This window comes from Leptonychotes weddellii, chromosome 1 (genome assembly GCF_054177405.1).
Source record: "Leptonychotes weddellii isolate Sample4059 chromosome 1, ASM5417740v2, whole genome shotgun sequence".
NCBI lineage: Eukaryota > Metazoa > Chordata > Mammalia > Carnivora > Phocidae > Leptonychotes > Leptonychotes weddellii.
In genome coordinates this window covers 2,043,691-2,058,663 of record NC_138369.1, presented here as the reverse complement: position 1 = coordinate 2,058,663, position 14,973 = coordinate 2,043,691, and the positions used below count along the sequence as shown (strand labels likewise).

General features: G+C 56.9%; 1 protein-coding gene across 4 annotated transcripts in view; it reads right to left on the bottom strand.

The window, feature by feature from the left end:
* Positions 1-7,164: 7,164 nt before the first annotated feature.
* The window catches only part of DOHH (deoxyhypusine hydroxylase), a 12,548-nt gene continuing 4,739 nt past the window's right edge, over positions 7,165-14,973 (bottom strand). For all 4 annotated transcript variants that reach the window (XM_081832276.1, XM_081832213.1, XM_081832232.1 and 1 more), the window contains exons 3-5: positions 12,466-12,542; positions 10,778-11,018; positions 7,165-9,739 (exon numbers count right to left, since the gene is read on the bottom strand). In XM_081832276.1, the coding sequence (XP_081688402.1) occupies positions 9,420-9,739; positions 10,778-11,018; positions 12,466-12,542 (638 nt within the window). In that variant the 3' untranslated portion in view covers positions 7,165-9,419. The remainder of the gene's footprint in view (positions 9,740-10,777; positions 11,019-12,465; positions 12,543-14,973) is intronic.

The following is a 14,973-nucleotide window of genomic DNA, read 5'->3' as shown; positions in this document are numbered from 1 at the left end:
AGACCCACGCCCCATGAGGGCAGGCACACTGCGTGATAAGCGCAGATGGGCTCGACAACAGATGCATGTCTGGGCCGGGCCGACCCCACTGCCTGCGGCAGCCACTTCGTTCAGTCGACCAGCATTTACTGCGCTCCTACCCAGTGCTCGTCCAGGCCCTGGAAGCAGGGCCCAAATCCTAATCATCTCTGCCCACCCCCCACCCCCTAAATGGGCAGAGGATCCAGACATTTTCCAAAAGAAAAGAGACGACTGGCCGAGAAGCTCACGAAAAGTCGCTCACCACCATTACTCATCAGGGAAATGCAAGTCACAACCAGTGAGCTCCCACTTCACTCCTGCCAGGGCGGCTACGAGAAAAGAACAGAACAGGAAACGGAACCAGGAACGTGTTGGTGAAGATGCGGAGCAACTGAGCCCCCTACGTTGCTAGTGGGATGGAAAATGGGGCCGCCACCGTGGAGGACGGTCCGGCAGCTCCTCGGAGAGTTACCCGCCGGATTACCGGAGGACCTGGCGATTCCTTTCCTAGCTATCCATTTACCCAAGAGAACTGAAGTCGTGTCCTCATAAACATTTTTACACGGATGTTCAGAGAGTTATTCACAATAACCAAAAAGTACAAACAACCCGGGTGTCTATAGCGGATGGTTGGGTGGACAAAAGGCGGTGCATCCGTGTCGTGCCATGTCGCGTGGCGGTAAAAAGGAGTGATGCGCTGAACGCCCTGCCGCGTGGATGAACCTGGCAAACACGATGCCCCGTGACAGAGGCCGGACACAAAAGGCCATTGTGTTGTCCTGTATTTCCCCGTTTATATGAAATGTCCACAGTGTCCGGGCAAATCTGTAAAGACAGTAAGTTGGTGGTTGCCGGGAGCTTGGGGGTGAGGGACGAAAAGGCATAGGGAGTGACTGCTAGGAACTTTCTTGCTGGGGTGATGGAGTGTTCTAAAATTGATGTGATGATGGTTGCATAGCTCTGAACACACTAAAACCCAGTGAATTATACACGTTGAGTGGATTTTAGAGTATGTGAATTGTATCTCAGTAAAAACGGTCATAAAAAAAAAATTCCAGTCTGCCTGGAGCTGAAGCATGGAGATTATTATTATTTTTTTTTTAAAGATTTTATTTATTTATTTGAGAGAGAGAATGAGATAGAGAGAGAGCATGAGAAGGGGGAGGGTCAGAAGGAGCAGCAGACTCCCTGCTGAGCAGGGAGCCTGATGCGGGACTCGATCCCTGGACTCCAGGATCATGACCTGAGCTGAAGGCAGTCGCTTAACCAACTGAGCCACCCAGGCGCCCTGGAGATTATTTTTTATGCCTCGTCCCCACATGGCCTTCCCCTCTTTCTCTATGTCTGGGAATGGACCCTTATTTGGAAATAGGGTCTCTGCAGTCAGCAAGTTAGGACGAGGTTATACCAGAGTGGGGGTGGGCCCAGCATCCAGTGGGCAGTGTGCTTATAAGAGGGGAATCTGGACACAAGCCAAGGAAGGCGGAGGATTGCCGGCAATCTCATAAATTAATCTCCATGCTTTAGCCATAATTTAATCTCATAAATTTAAAAAAAAGAAACAAAGGTGGCCAGTGTAGCTACAGAACGGATTTTTTTAATTTTTATTTTTTTTAAAGATTTTATTTATTTATTTGACAGACACGAGAGAAGGAACACAAGCAGGGGGAGTGGGAGAGGGAGAAGCAGGCTTCCTGCAGAGCAGGGAGCCAGATGCGGGGCTCAGTCCCAGGACCCTGGGACCATGACCTGAGCCGAAGGCAGACGCTTAACGACTGATCCACCCAGGCGCCCCTCACTGGCCACCTTTGAAATGCTCCATGGCCCCCAGCCCCCTCTGGCTAGTAGCTGTCATACTCAGTGATGCAGACATAGAATATGTCTATCGTAGAAAATTCTACTGAACAAAGACGGTGCAGAGCAGTGCTTGGCACAGAATAAATCAATAAATGTCAAATGAAGTGGGACACCTGGCTGGCTCAGTCGGTAGAGCATGTGACCCTTGATCTTGGGGTTTGACAGGGCTGGGATTTGGCTGAGGCCAGGGAGGGGGCTTGTGCGAGGTCAAAGTTGGATCCTGTCTTTACTTAAGTTTGGATTTTTTTTTTTGCATTACTTGTGATTTTTAAAAATATTTCATTAATGAGGGAGGAATGTGGGGGCTTATGAAAGGATAGCACGGGAGATCCCGGAGTGTGGTTTCCCACTGCTGTTGCAACGGGTCACGCCAAACTTATTAGCTCAGCACAACGGAACTGTTATTTCACCATTCTGGAGGTCAGAAATCTGAAATGAGTCTTCCGGAGTAAAACCCAGGTGTGGGCAGGGGTGGTCCCTCCCGGGGCCCCAGGGAGACCCGATCCTGCCTCTTCCAGCTTCCAGAGGCCCCACATCCCTGGCCCGCGGCTCCCTCTCCATCCTCACCGCCAGCAGCACAGGATCTATCTCTGGGACTCCCACCCTCTGCCTTCCTCTTGTGAGGACGCCGGGCCCCCTGGGGAACCCAGGGTCACTCCCACATCAGGATTCGAAACTTACTCCCATCTGCAAAGTTCCTTTTATAGCACACAGATTAGGGAGCGGGTATCTTTGGGGGCGGGTCATTATTCAGCCCTGCCACACTTGTGATGTGGGCACTGTTCTGTATTTGTGTGCTGGTGGACACACAAACTTACACAGTGATAAAATGGTACAGAACTTAATACACAAAAATGCATACCCAAGTCCAAGTAACACTGGAGAAATCTGAACAAGATGGGTGTATCACATCAGTGCCAACATTCTGGTCATGATATTATGCTAGGGGTTTGCGTGTGTTTTGCACCAGCTACTGCTGGGAAACTGGGTGAAGGTTGCACTGGGCCTTCTGGATTATTTCTTACATCTGCAATGCAGCTCTACAATGATCTCAACATACATGTCGATTTTTTTTTAAGATTTTATTTTTTTGACAGAGACACAGAGAGAGAGAACACAATCAGGGAGAGGGAGAAGCAGCCTCCCACGGAGCAGGGAGCCCGATGCGGGGCTCGATCCCAGGACCCTGGGATCATGACCTGAGCTGAAGGCAGACACTTAACGATTGAGCCACCCATACGCCCCATATCGATTTTTCAAAAGAAAAAATGCATGAAAATATTACTGACTTATGTGCTGAGGTTTTTGGCATCCCCTTCAATTTGGGGCTCACGTGCCACACTGCTTGACAAACACTTTCCTCTCTCTGGTTCCACTTTATTTTTTTAAAAATATTTTATTTTTATTTATTTTAGACAGTGCATGCACAAGCAAGGGGAGGGGCAGAGGGAGAAGCAGGCTCCCCACTAAGCAGGGAGCCCGATGCGGGACTCGATTCCAGGACCCCAGGATCATGACCTGAGCCAAAGGCAGACACTTAACCAACTGAGCCACCAAGGCGCTCCCAATTTTTTTTTTTAAAGCAGAGGTTCCTATTTTTGACAAACTACAAGTCCAGAGGGGTGACAGAGCCTGGCAAACATTCTGTAAGTCGCTCCTGAGGTCTGCCCTGGGCAGTGAGAAGAGGCAGAGCAGGAGCCCAGATGAATTCTCTCTCACTCAGCCTGGCTTGGGGCAGGGGCTGGGCTGACCCCCAACCTGACATCAGAAGTATAACAAAGGGGTATGGGTTTCATTGCATCCCCCAAAAAGGCATCCCCCAGTACCTGGGAATGGACCCTTATTTGGAAATAGGGTCTCTGCAGTCAGCAAGTTAGGACGAGGTTATACCAGAGTGGGGGTGGGCCCAGCATCCAGTGGGCGGTGTGCTTATAAGAGGGGAATCTGGACACAGACATAGAGAAAGAGGGGAAGGCCATGTGGGGACGAGGCAGACACTGGAGAGATGTGTCCACAAGCCAAGGAAGGCGGAGGATTGCCGGCAACACCGGAAGCTGGAGAAGACAGGGAGGATCCTTCTCCAGAGGGCTTAGAGGGAGCAGGGCGCTGCTGACACTGAGCTTGGACTTGCTCAGATGTAAAGGAGCCGCAGAACGGAAGGCGTGGGATGTCTGCGTTTAGCACAGATGTCTGTCCTGCTATCAGTCTGTCGCAGGTCTGTAGGTTCAAGATTCCAAGTTTCCTGACGTATACAGGTCTTGCTTTTGGGTGTGGCTTCCCATTATCTGCTTCCTGCATCCTTGGGTCTATCTCTTTACCCCCAGCACATCCTGGGGGCCAATCACACCTGGCACTCTGCCTGGGAGCCTTCCAGAGTCAACACAGCGCCTGGCCCCTGGGGAGGCCCTGCGTGAGTATTAGCCTGAGCCACAAAACACAGTCGAGATGGTGTCCTTGCTGGCCAGCCAAGGTTACCGCAAAGTCAAACACATAGGAAGACAATAAAAAAATAGTATCAGGGGGCGCCTGGCTGGCTCAGTCAGTAGAGCAGGTGACTCTTGAGCTCGGAATTATGAGTTCAAGCCCCATGTTGGGTGTGCAGATCACTTAAAAAAAAAAAAATCAGGACGTCAGCTCCAGGAGACCAGAGACTATCTCATTCTGTGCCCTCTGTGCCTGGGACCGCCCGCCACACAGTAGGTGTGCAATAAATATTTGTGAAATGAACACCTGAATGTTTAAACCAATAGTTGGTCTGTTAAAAGTGACTTCTTTGTTATGCATGGCATTTTTATGTTTTTAATTGCCCACATTTTAATTTATCCTCTTGAGAGAAAGCGCGTGCGCACATGAAGGGCGGGGAGGGGCAAATGGAGAGGGAGCAGCAGACTCTTGGCAGAACAGGGAGCCAGACACTGGGCTCGATTCTGGATCCCCGAGACCATGACCTGAGCCAAAGGCAGACACTTGACCTTGAGCCACCCAGGCACCCCGCGCACATCTTTTTTTTTTTTTTTAAAGATTTTATTTATTTGACAGAGACAGTGAGAGAGGGAACACAAGCAAGGGGAGTGGGAGAGGGAGAAGCAGGCTTCCCGCTGAGCCGGGAGCCCAATGCGGGGCTCGATCCCAGGACCCTGGGATCATGACCTGAGCCGAAGGCAGACGCTTAACGACTGAGCCACCCAGGCGCCCCATACATCTCTTAAATGAGAGATGGTACGTCAAATCAATTGCTCTGTCCTCCCTTAAAATCGGGAACATCCGGCCACGCAGGTGCACCTGCCTCAGTGCCTTATGCTTTTTTTTTTTTTTTAAGATTTTATTTATTTATTTGACACAGAGAAAGACAGCGAGAGAGGGAACACAAGCAGGGGGAGTGGGAGAGGGAGAAGCAGGTTTCCCGCCGAGCAGGGAGCCCGATGCGGGGCTCGATCCCAGGACCCTGAGATCATGACCGGAGCCGAAGGCAGTCGCTTAACCAACCGAGCCACCCAGGCGCCCCAGTGCCTTATGCTTTCTGCCTGGCCCAGGAAGCAAGAGAAAGCCAAGAGCAGAACAGAATGGCCAGGCGAATTCTGTCCCCGGGTAAAGCAGCCGCCTTGGGCAGGCTGTTTGCTCCCTCTGAAGGGGCCACCGTCACCGTCCCGAACAAATGTCAAAGTAAATACCATGGTGAAACATTCCAAGTAGCACAGGGAAGTATAAGATTGAAAGTACTTTGGGTAAATGCTTGGATATTTTTTTTAAAAGTCACCCATGTGTAATTTACATACGTAACTCCATTTATGCAAATGAGATTGCACGAGTCGGCTTCGCCTGCTTCGAGTTTTGGAGGTCAATCTTGGACTGCTTTCCTGTAACACAGGAAGGTCTTCCCATCCCTCTGAGGGTCTGGCTGTTAGTGTATAAATGCACCACTGTTTAAGCAGCGCCCCTGCGGACGGGCATTCCTCAAATATTTACCTGGCATGTCTCGGTGCTAGGGATCCACTTAGTGATGTGCAGGAGCCTGTGGGTGCTGACTACAGAAGTCATGGTCAGCAACTGCACGTGTGGACCATGGTGGGAAGATTTATTTACTTATTTTAAGATTTTATTTATTTGACAGAGCAGGAGTGGTGGGGAGCAGCAGAGGGAGAAGCAGACTCCCCGCTGAACAGGGAGCCCGATGCAGGGCTCCATCCCAGGACCCTGAGATCATGACCTGAGCCAAAGGCAGCCGCTTAACGACTGAGCCACCCAGGCGCCCCATTGTGGCAAGATTTAAACTATGGGAACTGGCAAACGCTACAGACTAGGGCTTTGTTTTTATTTTCCAGATTGCTCCTTTAGCACCACACCGCTGTCATGTCATGGACAACAAAGCAGACAAAACGCTGCTCACATGGTGCTTATTCTAGTGGAGAAAACAGTGTGCAGGAAACTATAGATGCTATGGAGAAAAAGAAAGCAGGGAACAGGATAAAGGAACATTAGGAGGTCATGATGTCGGTGCAAGTGCTCCGGCAAGACTCAGTGAGGAGGTGATGTTTGAACAAAAGAGCAAATGTTTCACTGAGGGAGTAAACATATGGGGAAGGAAAAAGGTTCCAAGTAAGCAGCACATGCGAAAGTCCTGGGGCAGGATTGGGCCTGGCCTGTTGGAAGAACATTGAGGAGGCCTGATTGGCTGGAACAGAGTGGGCGACAGAGAGGGGCAGGGCAGGGGCGGGTCGTGCAGGGCCTTGTGGGCCTTGGGGAGGACTTGGGCTTTTCCCCCAGGGAGGGAGGGACCTGGCTCCGGTGCTCACCGGCGCTCTCTGGTGGCTGCTGCAGGGAGAACGGACTGGGGGAAGGAAGGTGGGGGCGGGGGGCGGGGCAGAGGGGATTGGGCGGGTCCAGGCAGGAGATGGTGGTGGCTGCGGGCAAGTAAGAGATCCGGGATAGATTTTAAACTGATTCAACCCCGATGTTTTTAGGCTGAGCCCCTGGAATGATAGTTCCCACTTCCTGCGGGAGGAGCAGCTTTGGGAGGTAACATGAGAAATCCTAAGGACACACTATGTTTGGGATGCCTCACCAATATCTAAGTGGAGATGTAGCGGGGCAGCCGGACCCCGAGTCCGGAAATCAGGAGGCCCCTGGGGAGGCCCTGCGTGAGTATTAGCCTGAGCCACAAAACACGGTCGAGATGGTGTCCTTGCTGGCCAGCCAAGGTTACCGCAAAGTCAATCTGGAGTCAGCTCTCAAACACATAGGAAGACAATAAAAAAATAGTATCAGGGGGCGCTGGAGACAGGACTGTGGGCATCGTCCTGCCATAGACTGGGGTGGGGGCGGGGAGAGTGGACGAGGCTGCCCGGGAGGGGAGCGACTGGGGAGGGAAGAGGCCCGAGGACCCAGCCTGGGCACCAGGGGAGGGGTGAGAGGTGGGAGGGGAGGCTGGTCCCATGAGAAGTTCCCAGGAGAAGGAGGGGGCTGGGCCAGTGAGACACTGCCCGAGGGGGAGGAGGACAGAGACTATGACAGGTCTGGGGACAGGAGGGCGGAACCTGGCTGGTGCCAGTAGGAGGGAAAGGCGAGCCGTGGGAGGCAGTCGGGGTTTGGCTCTTCCTGGGGCTCTTGCTGGAGAGAGAAGCACAAAGTGGGCAGGAGACAGAACCTGGGGATGCTGTGAGGTCAGGAAGGCTTGTTTTTAAGAAATTCCCGCGGTCTCTGCTGCTGGGGACAGGTAAATCTGAGGAGAGCAGGGAGGGTGGCTGGTGGGCCAGTCATGAGGTGCCTGCGACACTGAGGTAATAGAGAATGTGTGTCCCGGGCCCCGAGCCCCAGCCCCTTTTAAAAGTCTGTACCTTCCTGGGGAGCTGGGTGGCTCAGTTGGTTGGGTGACCGACTCTTGGTTTTAGCTCAGATTGTGATCTTGGGGTGGGATCGAGCCCTGTGTCAGGCGCACCTACCACGGAGTCTGATTGGGACACTCTGCCCCTCCCCCCTGCTCTCTCTCTAAAATAATAAATCTTAACAAAGTAAAATTTAAAAAGCCTGTAACTTCCTGAGAGGCAAGGGCCAGAGGAAGAGGAAGGCCTTCCCACCACACTTGGGCTCGCCAACGAGGCCTGGGACTGCAGGCTCACAGGTGGCTTCAGGATGGGGCTGGGGGCTGAGGAAGGAGGGACTTTCAGCCACACCCTCGGCCCTGGGGGAGAATCACCAATGGCCACCTATTGAACCAACCTTGCCTCCACACGGGGCCTCCACAAAATCCCTAACCAAGGGACTCAGAAAGTTCCAGGGCAGGTGAACGCATCCACGTGGCAGAGGGGGTTGTGCCCCAAGCTCCACGGGAAGAAGCCCCTGCACCCGAGACCCCTCATCTGATTGCTCGTGACATCCTTTTTAAGAAACAGGCAAGTCAAGTGCTTTCCTGAGCTCTGGGAGCTATGCGAGCAAATCATCAGCAGTGAGGAGGGGACCCGGCGTGAACTCGGCAGTGCGCATCAGAACTGAATCGAATTGTAGGATGCCCATGGAGAGATGACTTGCTTAGGGTGGAGACCTCGCGTGCCTGGTATCAGAAGGGCCAGGAGGAGAAGGCATCAGTGTGGCAAAACCAGCCCAAGGACCCCCACCCTGGGCATCTATGCCCTCATGTGACCGGGCAGGGATGTTGTTGGCCGGCAGACTGCAGCAGGTGGAATGTGTCCCACGTGAGATTAGGTTCTATGGTTACGCCTATTTTATGGCCGTAAAACAGGGTGTTGAAGGCTGCACATGGAGAATGAGGTGGGTAGCTGGGACGGCAACCCACAGCCTGGGCTCCTAGCCATACCACTAAACCCCAATAGGGGCTGGGTGAGAATGAGGGTGTGGGGAAGGCCAGGCTGGGAGTGGGCTGGCCAGAGATGAAACCAGGGCATGGGCCTGGAACTCTTCAAACACCCCGGTCCCCTCCCTGAGATGTTCCTTGAGAGCAGCCCTGCAGAGCCCCCAACATAGTCTGAGAGTCATGGCTTGGCAAAAATAACTGAGTGCAGGCCTGCGGGCAGGAGGGCAAGGGTGGTCACTGGCCGGGGTCTGCTTGTCCCTCCCCAGCCCCCAAGCCCCTAACAACCTTCCCACCCTGCCTAGTCCCGGGCTAGGGAGTCAGAGGCCCCAGGGGCAGCCCTTGGAAGCCCCAGCCCCTGGCCAGGCCCAAGGGCTTGGGTTTGCCCACAGTGCCTTTCCGGGCTCCCCTGGTTCCTTAAGAGGCGGGGTCAAGGCAACCCCAACTTCCCTGAGCATAGCCCTGGCCTGCACCCTCAGACCCCCGTTCCCACGCCAACATCCCACTGCCATGACCAGAAACCCGGGTGCTGCAGCCCTGCGCCAGGCCCCCCATGAGGGACACAGGACACCTCAGCCTGGCCCTGGGGGAGTCAGGATGCAAAAGCAGCCAGATCAGGCCAAGCAGACGGCCCCAGGGGGACGGGGAAGCCAGACCCGATCCGCACAAGCTCGGTTTATATGCAGCTCATGCCGAGTCCTGCAGGGCAGGCGGGCAGGCAGGCAGACAGGCGGCTCTAGGAGGGGCGCGCGCGCAGCTGCTCCAGCCCATCGGCGTACTGGAAGGCCGACCCGGTCTCGTGCTCGTACATGTCCAGGGCCACCTCGCAGCTCTCTCGCACCACGCGCTCGGGGTCGGCTGTGTGGGCCCGCAGGGCGGCCAGGCAGGCGGGCCGGGCGATGGCTCCCAGGGCCTCAGCGCACTCGTGCCGCACCATGGGGTTCTCGGCCCGCTGGGCCAGGGTCGCTGCCAGCTGGGGCACGGCCGCCTCGTGCTGCAGCTGGCCCAGGACGTAGCCAATCTCATGGCGGAAGAGGGCGCTGCCACAGTGCAGGCCTGCGGGCAGGAGGGCAAGGGTGGTCACTGGCCAAGCGGTGCCATCGGGGCAGGCGGGGGACTCGGGGCTGAGCGCCGGAGCGCAAGAAGGAGCAGGTGGAAAGGGGGTTCCCCGTTTCCAGTGGTCAGTGCTGCTCAAAGGGAGGGAGCTGCAGCCAGAGGGGCAGGAGAAGCTGGAGCACGGGCTGCTAATAAGCTCCCCGCCAACAGGCACTGGGAACACAGCGCTGCCCTCCGCAAGGCCAGACGGGGCCGGTGTGGCCTTTCCGGGCCCAGGGTCCCCTGCCAGCTGCGCCCACCTCCTCCTTGGGCCTCTGTGTTACGCTATCGCGTGTTTAATGAGGGGACAGTCCTGAGCACCCTCCCCCCACTCCACAGACAGGTCATGCTTTACACTGATGGGGAGCCCCCGCCGGGAGGGGCAGGGTGACTGCCCAAGACCAGAGGCCCTTGAGGCTGAGCCAGGGCTCGAGGCCACCTGCCTGACTGCGGCCCCTGCTCCTAAGCACCACCCAGCCCTGCTGTGCTCCTGCCCGGCACCACCTGGGACTCCCACCCCGTGGCCCAGGGTCCAGGCGATGACCAGGCATCTCCCTGCCAGACAGGGAGTTCTGGGAGCGCAGAGAGGGCTCCAAATCCTCTGCGGGCACGCCCCGGGCACGGGGGTGCAGGGGACCACGGACTGCCTGGGGAGAGGCCTGCAGAGCAGCCTGCGGAGCTGGGAGGAGAGTGACTCAAGTCACGATAACAGAAAGGGGCTAAGGGTGCCGGAGCCACATGCCAGGGACCAGATCCCACCTCCGCGGCTCGCCAACCGCTGTCTGCTCAGGCGACCCTCTGGCTCTCTGGCCTCGGCTTCCCCCCGGGGAACTGGCGGGAAGGGTGCCCGCCCACCTCTTATAAAGCCGGGGAGGAAGTGCCGGGCGCCGGGCCCAGGATGCGCTCCCCGGGTCCCTCTGCTGCTCCCTCTCACAGGCGCAGCTCCTGAGCCTCACCCAGGCGCCCTGACTGGGACTCCCCGCCCCGGCCCCAACTCACCCTCGGCCAGAGCCAACGCAGCCTCTTCGCCGCCGGCATCCCGCAGGGCGAACATGGCTCGGTAGCGGTCAAAGAGTGGCCGGGCTTCGTCCAGCAGGACCCCCCGTAGCCGCCCCACGTCGCGCTCTTCGGCTGGAGGAGCAGGGTCCACGGACAGGTAGGGCCCGGCCACCGCCGGCTCCCCACGGTGCTGCTGCAGCCACTCGAGCCGCTGGGCAGCCAGCTGGCACGTCTCGGCCACCTGCGGGGACAGGGGCGCACGGGTGGCCGCTGAGGACAGGACGGTGGACACGACGGACCCCCTTCCCCACCCTCGGGGGCTCCAGTCATTCTGGACGGAGAGAAAGCGGCAGGGGCTTGTGTGAGGAGGGAGCGACAGGGCGGAGGGCCAGGGCGGCTCCACACGGAGGTGACGTGGGAGCGGAGCAGAGACCTGCAGCAGGTGCAGCGGGGAGCCGGGCACAAGTGGCCGCCGCAGAGGGCGAGGCCAGGCCTGACCGTTCAGCCCCGCGAGCTGAACCCCCCCAAGAACGGGGGGTTCTGTCCTCGAGGTCATTAGGAAACACGAATGCTTTAGGTCTGAAAGAGGTTAGCAGACCTCCGTTCTGCACTCACCCCGCTGCTGAGAGGAGGCTGGGACTGAGTTCTGGGAGGTGACAAGCAGCAGGTGAGACACACAAGCGTCCACCCAGAAGCCCATGCACGCTCATGGCAGCACGGTTCAGGTGGCCAAAAAGTGGGAACACCCCAAATGTCCCTCAGTGGGCAAGTGGACAAGATCTGGGCCACCACACACGGGAGTATCAGCCGCGATCAGGAGCCAGGCGCCCTCACACGCGGCCCCGGGGACGGACCCCGAGCCCACGACGCTCAGGGAGGGAACCGGACACAGAAGCCACACGGGGTGTGAGTCCACGTGGGCGACATGTCCAGAACAGGCTCATCTGCGGACGGGAAGGGGCCTCGTGGGGGCCGGTGGCTTGGGGGCAGGGGGTGACTGCTGATGGGGCGGGCCTTCTTTGGGGGCAATGGAATGTTCTGGAATTAGATGGTCGCACACCTTTGTGGATGCTCTAGAAACACTGAAGTGTACCCTTTCAAAGGGTGAACTTTATGGTATGTGAATTACATCTCAGTAAAGCTGTTCCCTGAAGAAGGAAGAAAGGCAGGCAGTGGGGAGACCTGGGAGGGGCCAGGCGGGCAGTGGGGAGACCTGGGAGGGGCCAGGCGGGCAGTGGGGAGACCTGAGAGGGGCCAGGCGGGCAGTGGGGAGACCTGGGAGGGGCCAGGCGGGCAGTGGGGAGACCTGGGAGAGGCCAGGCGGGCAGTGGGGAGACCTGGGAGAGGCCAGGCGGGCAGTGGGGAGACCTGGGAGAGGCCAGGAAGGCAGTGGGGAGACCTGGGAGAGGCCAGGCGGGCTGGGGCGGCGGAGGTGGACACAAGTGGGTGGGCTCAGTGGGATCCTGGCGCAAGGACTGGACAGGGCAGGAGGGGAGAGGCAAGGCGGGTCGGCCGGGCAGGGTTTAGTGTGGGAATCAGTTTGGTTTTACCGAATGGGGCCGTGGCCTGGGACCACCCTGGCTGCTGCCCGCTCTCCCAGGATCCTGGCCAAGCGGTCGCCCTGGCAACCAGACACGGGGGAGGCTGGTCCAGGTGGGGGCGGGGAGGAAGGGATCAGGCCATGGTACCTCGATGACGGGGTCGGTGGAGTACTGCTTCAGGACCTCCAGAACGTCTGGGTTCCCGATGGCCCCCAGGGCCTCGCCTGAGAAGGACCACACAAACAGCTCACGGTTGGTTAAGAAATGTCGCGGATACTGCGGGGGGCGGGGGGGGTACGACCAGCAACACCACCTCCTTTGTGCTCCCCCCTACCCCCCACCACGGCTCTGCTTGTATCTGTGACCCGTGGATTGGAGCTGGAGCGTGAAACTGGGCTGGGACCCCCCACCCCCAGCCCCGGGCCCATGCCCCCCATGCTTGTGGTCTAGGTGGGGAGACACTGACAAGCATGTCATGACAACTCAGAGACGTCGGTCAACATGGAGCCCCAAGAACACCCGGGTGAGTAGAGCTCGTCGAGGTGAGCCCCAGAGGAGGTTTTACGCTGCAGTGTGAGAGAGGAAGGTCAGCGGAGCTAGGCAGGGCTTGGTGGGGGAGGCTGACCGTCTCCCAGTGGGTCCCCATGAGCCCCCATGGGCCTATACGGGCACGGAGCAGGAAAAGACCCACGGCCAGCAAACACGCTGCACTCAATCCCTCCTCCGCTTCGCAAGTGGGTAGAGCACACTGCTGCCCACGATCAAGAACATCCTAATGGAACTGAATCCAGGTCAGGTCCCCCTCCTTGCCCGCAGCCGTCCAGGGCTCCCACCTCCCTCAGGGTAAAAGCCCAAGTCCTCCCTGAGGCCCCCCCAGGCCCTGCAGGCCCTGCCCCTTGCCCTTCCCTCCTCCCTCTCTCCCCGTCACTCCCTCTGCTCCAGCCACAGGGGCCTCCTTGCCACTCCCCCAAGGAGCAGACAGGGTCTGCCCAGGCCGCATCCTCTGCCTGAAGCACCTTTCTCCAGATGACTGCCTGCCTTCATTCAGATCTCTGTCCACTGATTAAAAAGGTTAACACCTTTGACACCCTCATCCTACTCCCTGCTTTACTTCTTCCTTAGCACTTCCGTGCTTCCGCCCTCACCTGACAAGGTGTTCTGCGATACCTGATACTCAAAATAGCAGAACTCTCGGGAAAGGTGAGGTCTGGAGGACAACGTTCTGGGTAGGGAGCGCTCCAACAAAAACAGTGACTGGCACACTGAGAGTTACCTGGGGCAGCCTGGGGACAGGGGCGGCTCAGCAGAGGGAGTAGGAGAAATGCCTAAAAAGAGTAAGATGGAAACAGAGCCCTGCCCCGCCCCCATCTGCAAAGCAGCTCACTGGTCAGAGACGGGGCCCCTCAACAGCACTGCTTGCCACGGAATTTACTCATCTCTCTCGTTTCTGGTGTCCCTCGAGGTAACAGGGCCCGGGACACAGCAGGTGCTCAATAAACACTGGCCCAGTGAATAACACGAACAAACGAAACCGGTATCGGGCTGGCGAGCTCGCCACCTGGTTTTATATTAGCAAAAGATGGTTTCTAACTTCTTATTTACTTATTTTTCTTTTTAAAGGTTTTATTTGTGTGACAGAGAGAGCGAGCGAGCACAGCAGGCGGAGCTGCAGCAGCAGAGGGAGAGGGAGAAGCAGGCTCCCCACCGAACAGGGAGCCCCACACGGGGCTCGATCCCAGGACCCCGGGATCATGACCTGAGCCGAAGGCAGACGCTTAACCAACTGAGCCACCCAGGTGCCCGGTTTTTATGTTTTTTTTTTTTTTTAAGATTTTATTTATTTATTTGAGAGAGAGAATGAGATAGAGCATGAGAGGGGGGAGGGTCAGAGGGAGAAGCAGACTCCCTCCCGAGCAGGGAGCCCGACGCGGGACTCGATCCCGGGACTCCAGGATCACGACCTGAGCCGAAGGCAGTCGCTTAACCAACTGAGCCACCCAGGCACCCACGGTTTTTATGTTTTTAAATGTCTTTTTTTTAGGGGCGCTTGGCTGGCTCAGTCGGTAGAGCACGTGACTCTTGATCTTGGGGCCCTAAGTTCCAGCCCCACGCTGGGTGAAGAGATAACTTAAAAATAAAATCTTTAGGGCGCCTGGGTGGCTCAGTTGGTTAAGCGACTGCCTTCGGCTCAGGTCATGATCCTGGAGTCCCGCGATCGAGTCCCACATTGGGCTCTCTGCTCGGCAGGGAGCCTGCTTCTCCCTCTGACCCTCCCCCCTCTCATGTGCTCTCTCTCTCTCTCTCATTCTGTCTCAAATAAATAAATAAAATCTTTAAAAAAAAAAAATCTTAAAAAAAATCCAACGGATGATATTTCCTGATGTGTGAAACTTACGTGGAATTCAAATGTGAGCGCCCATAAAGTCCCACCGGCACGTGGAGGGTAGTTTACCGCGGCTGCTTTTAATCACGAGGGCAGAGTTGCGTCTTGGCAACAGGGACTGTCTGGCCCACGGGGCTGAACATCTTACCACCTGCCCTTTATAGGTAAAGCCTGCCAAGCCCTGCTAGAACACGCGGGAGGGAGAGGGGGCATGTGAGGCAGACGGGATTGGGGGGGGAGTGTGTGTGGAGGTCAGGCATCCCCCCCGGCCA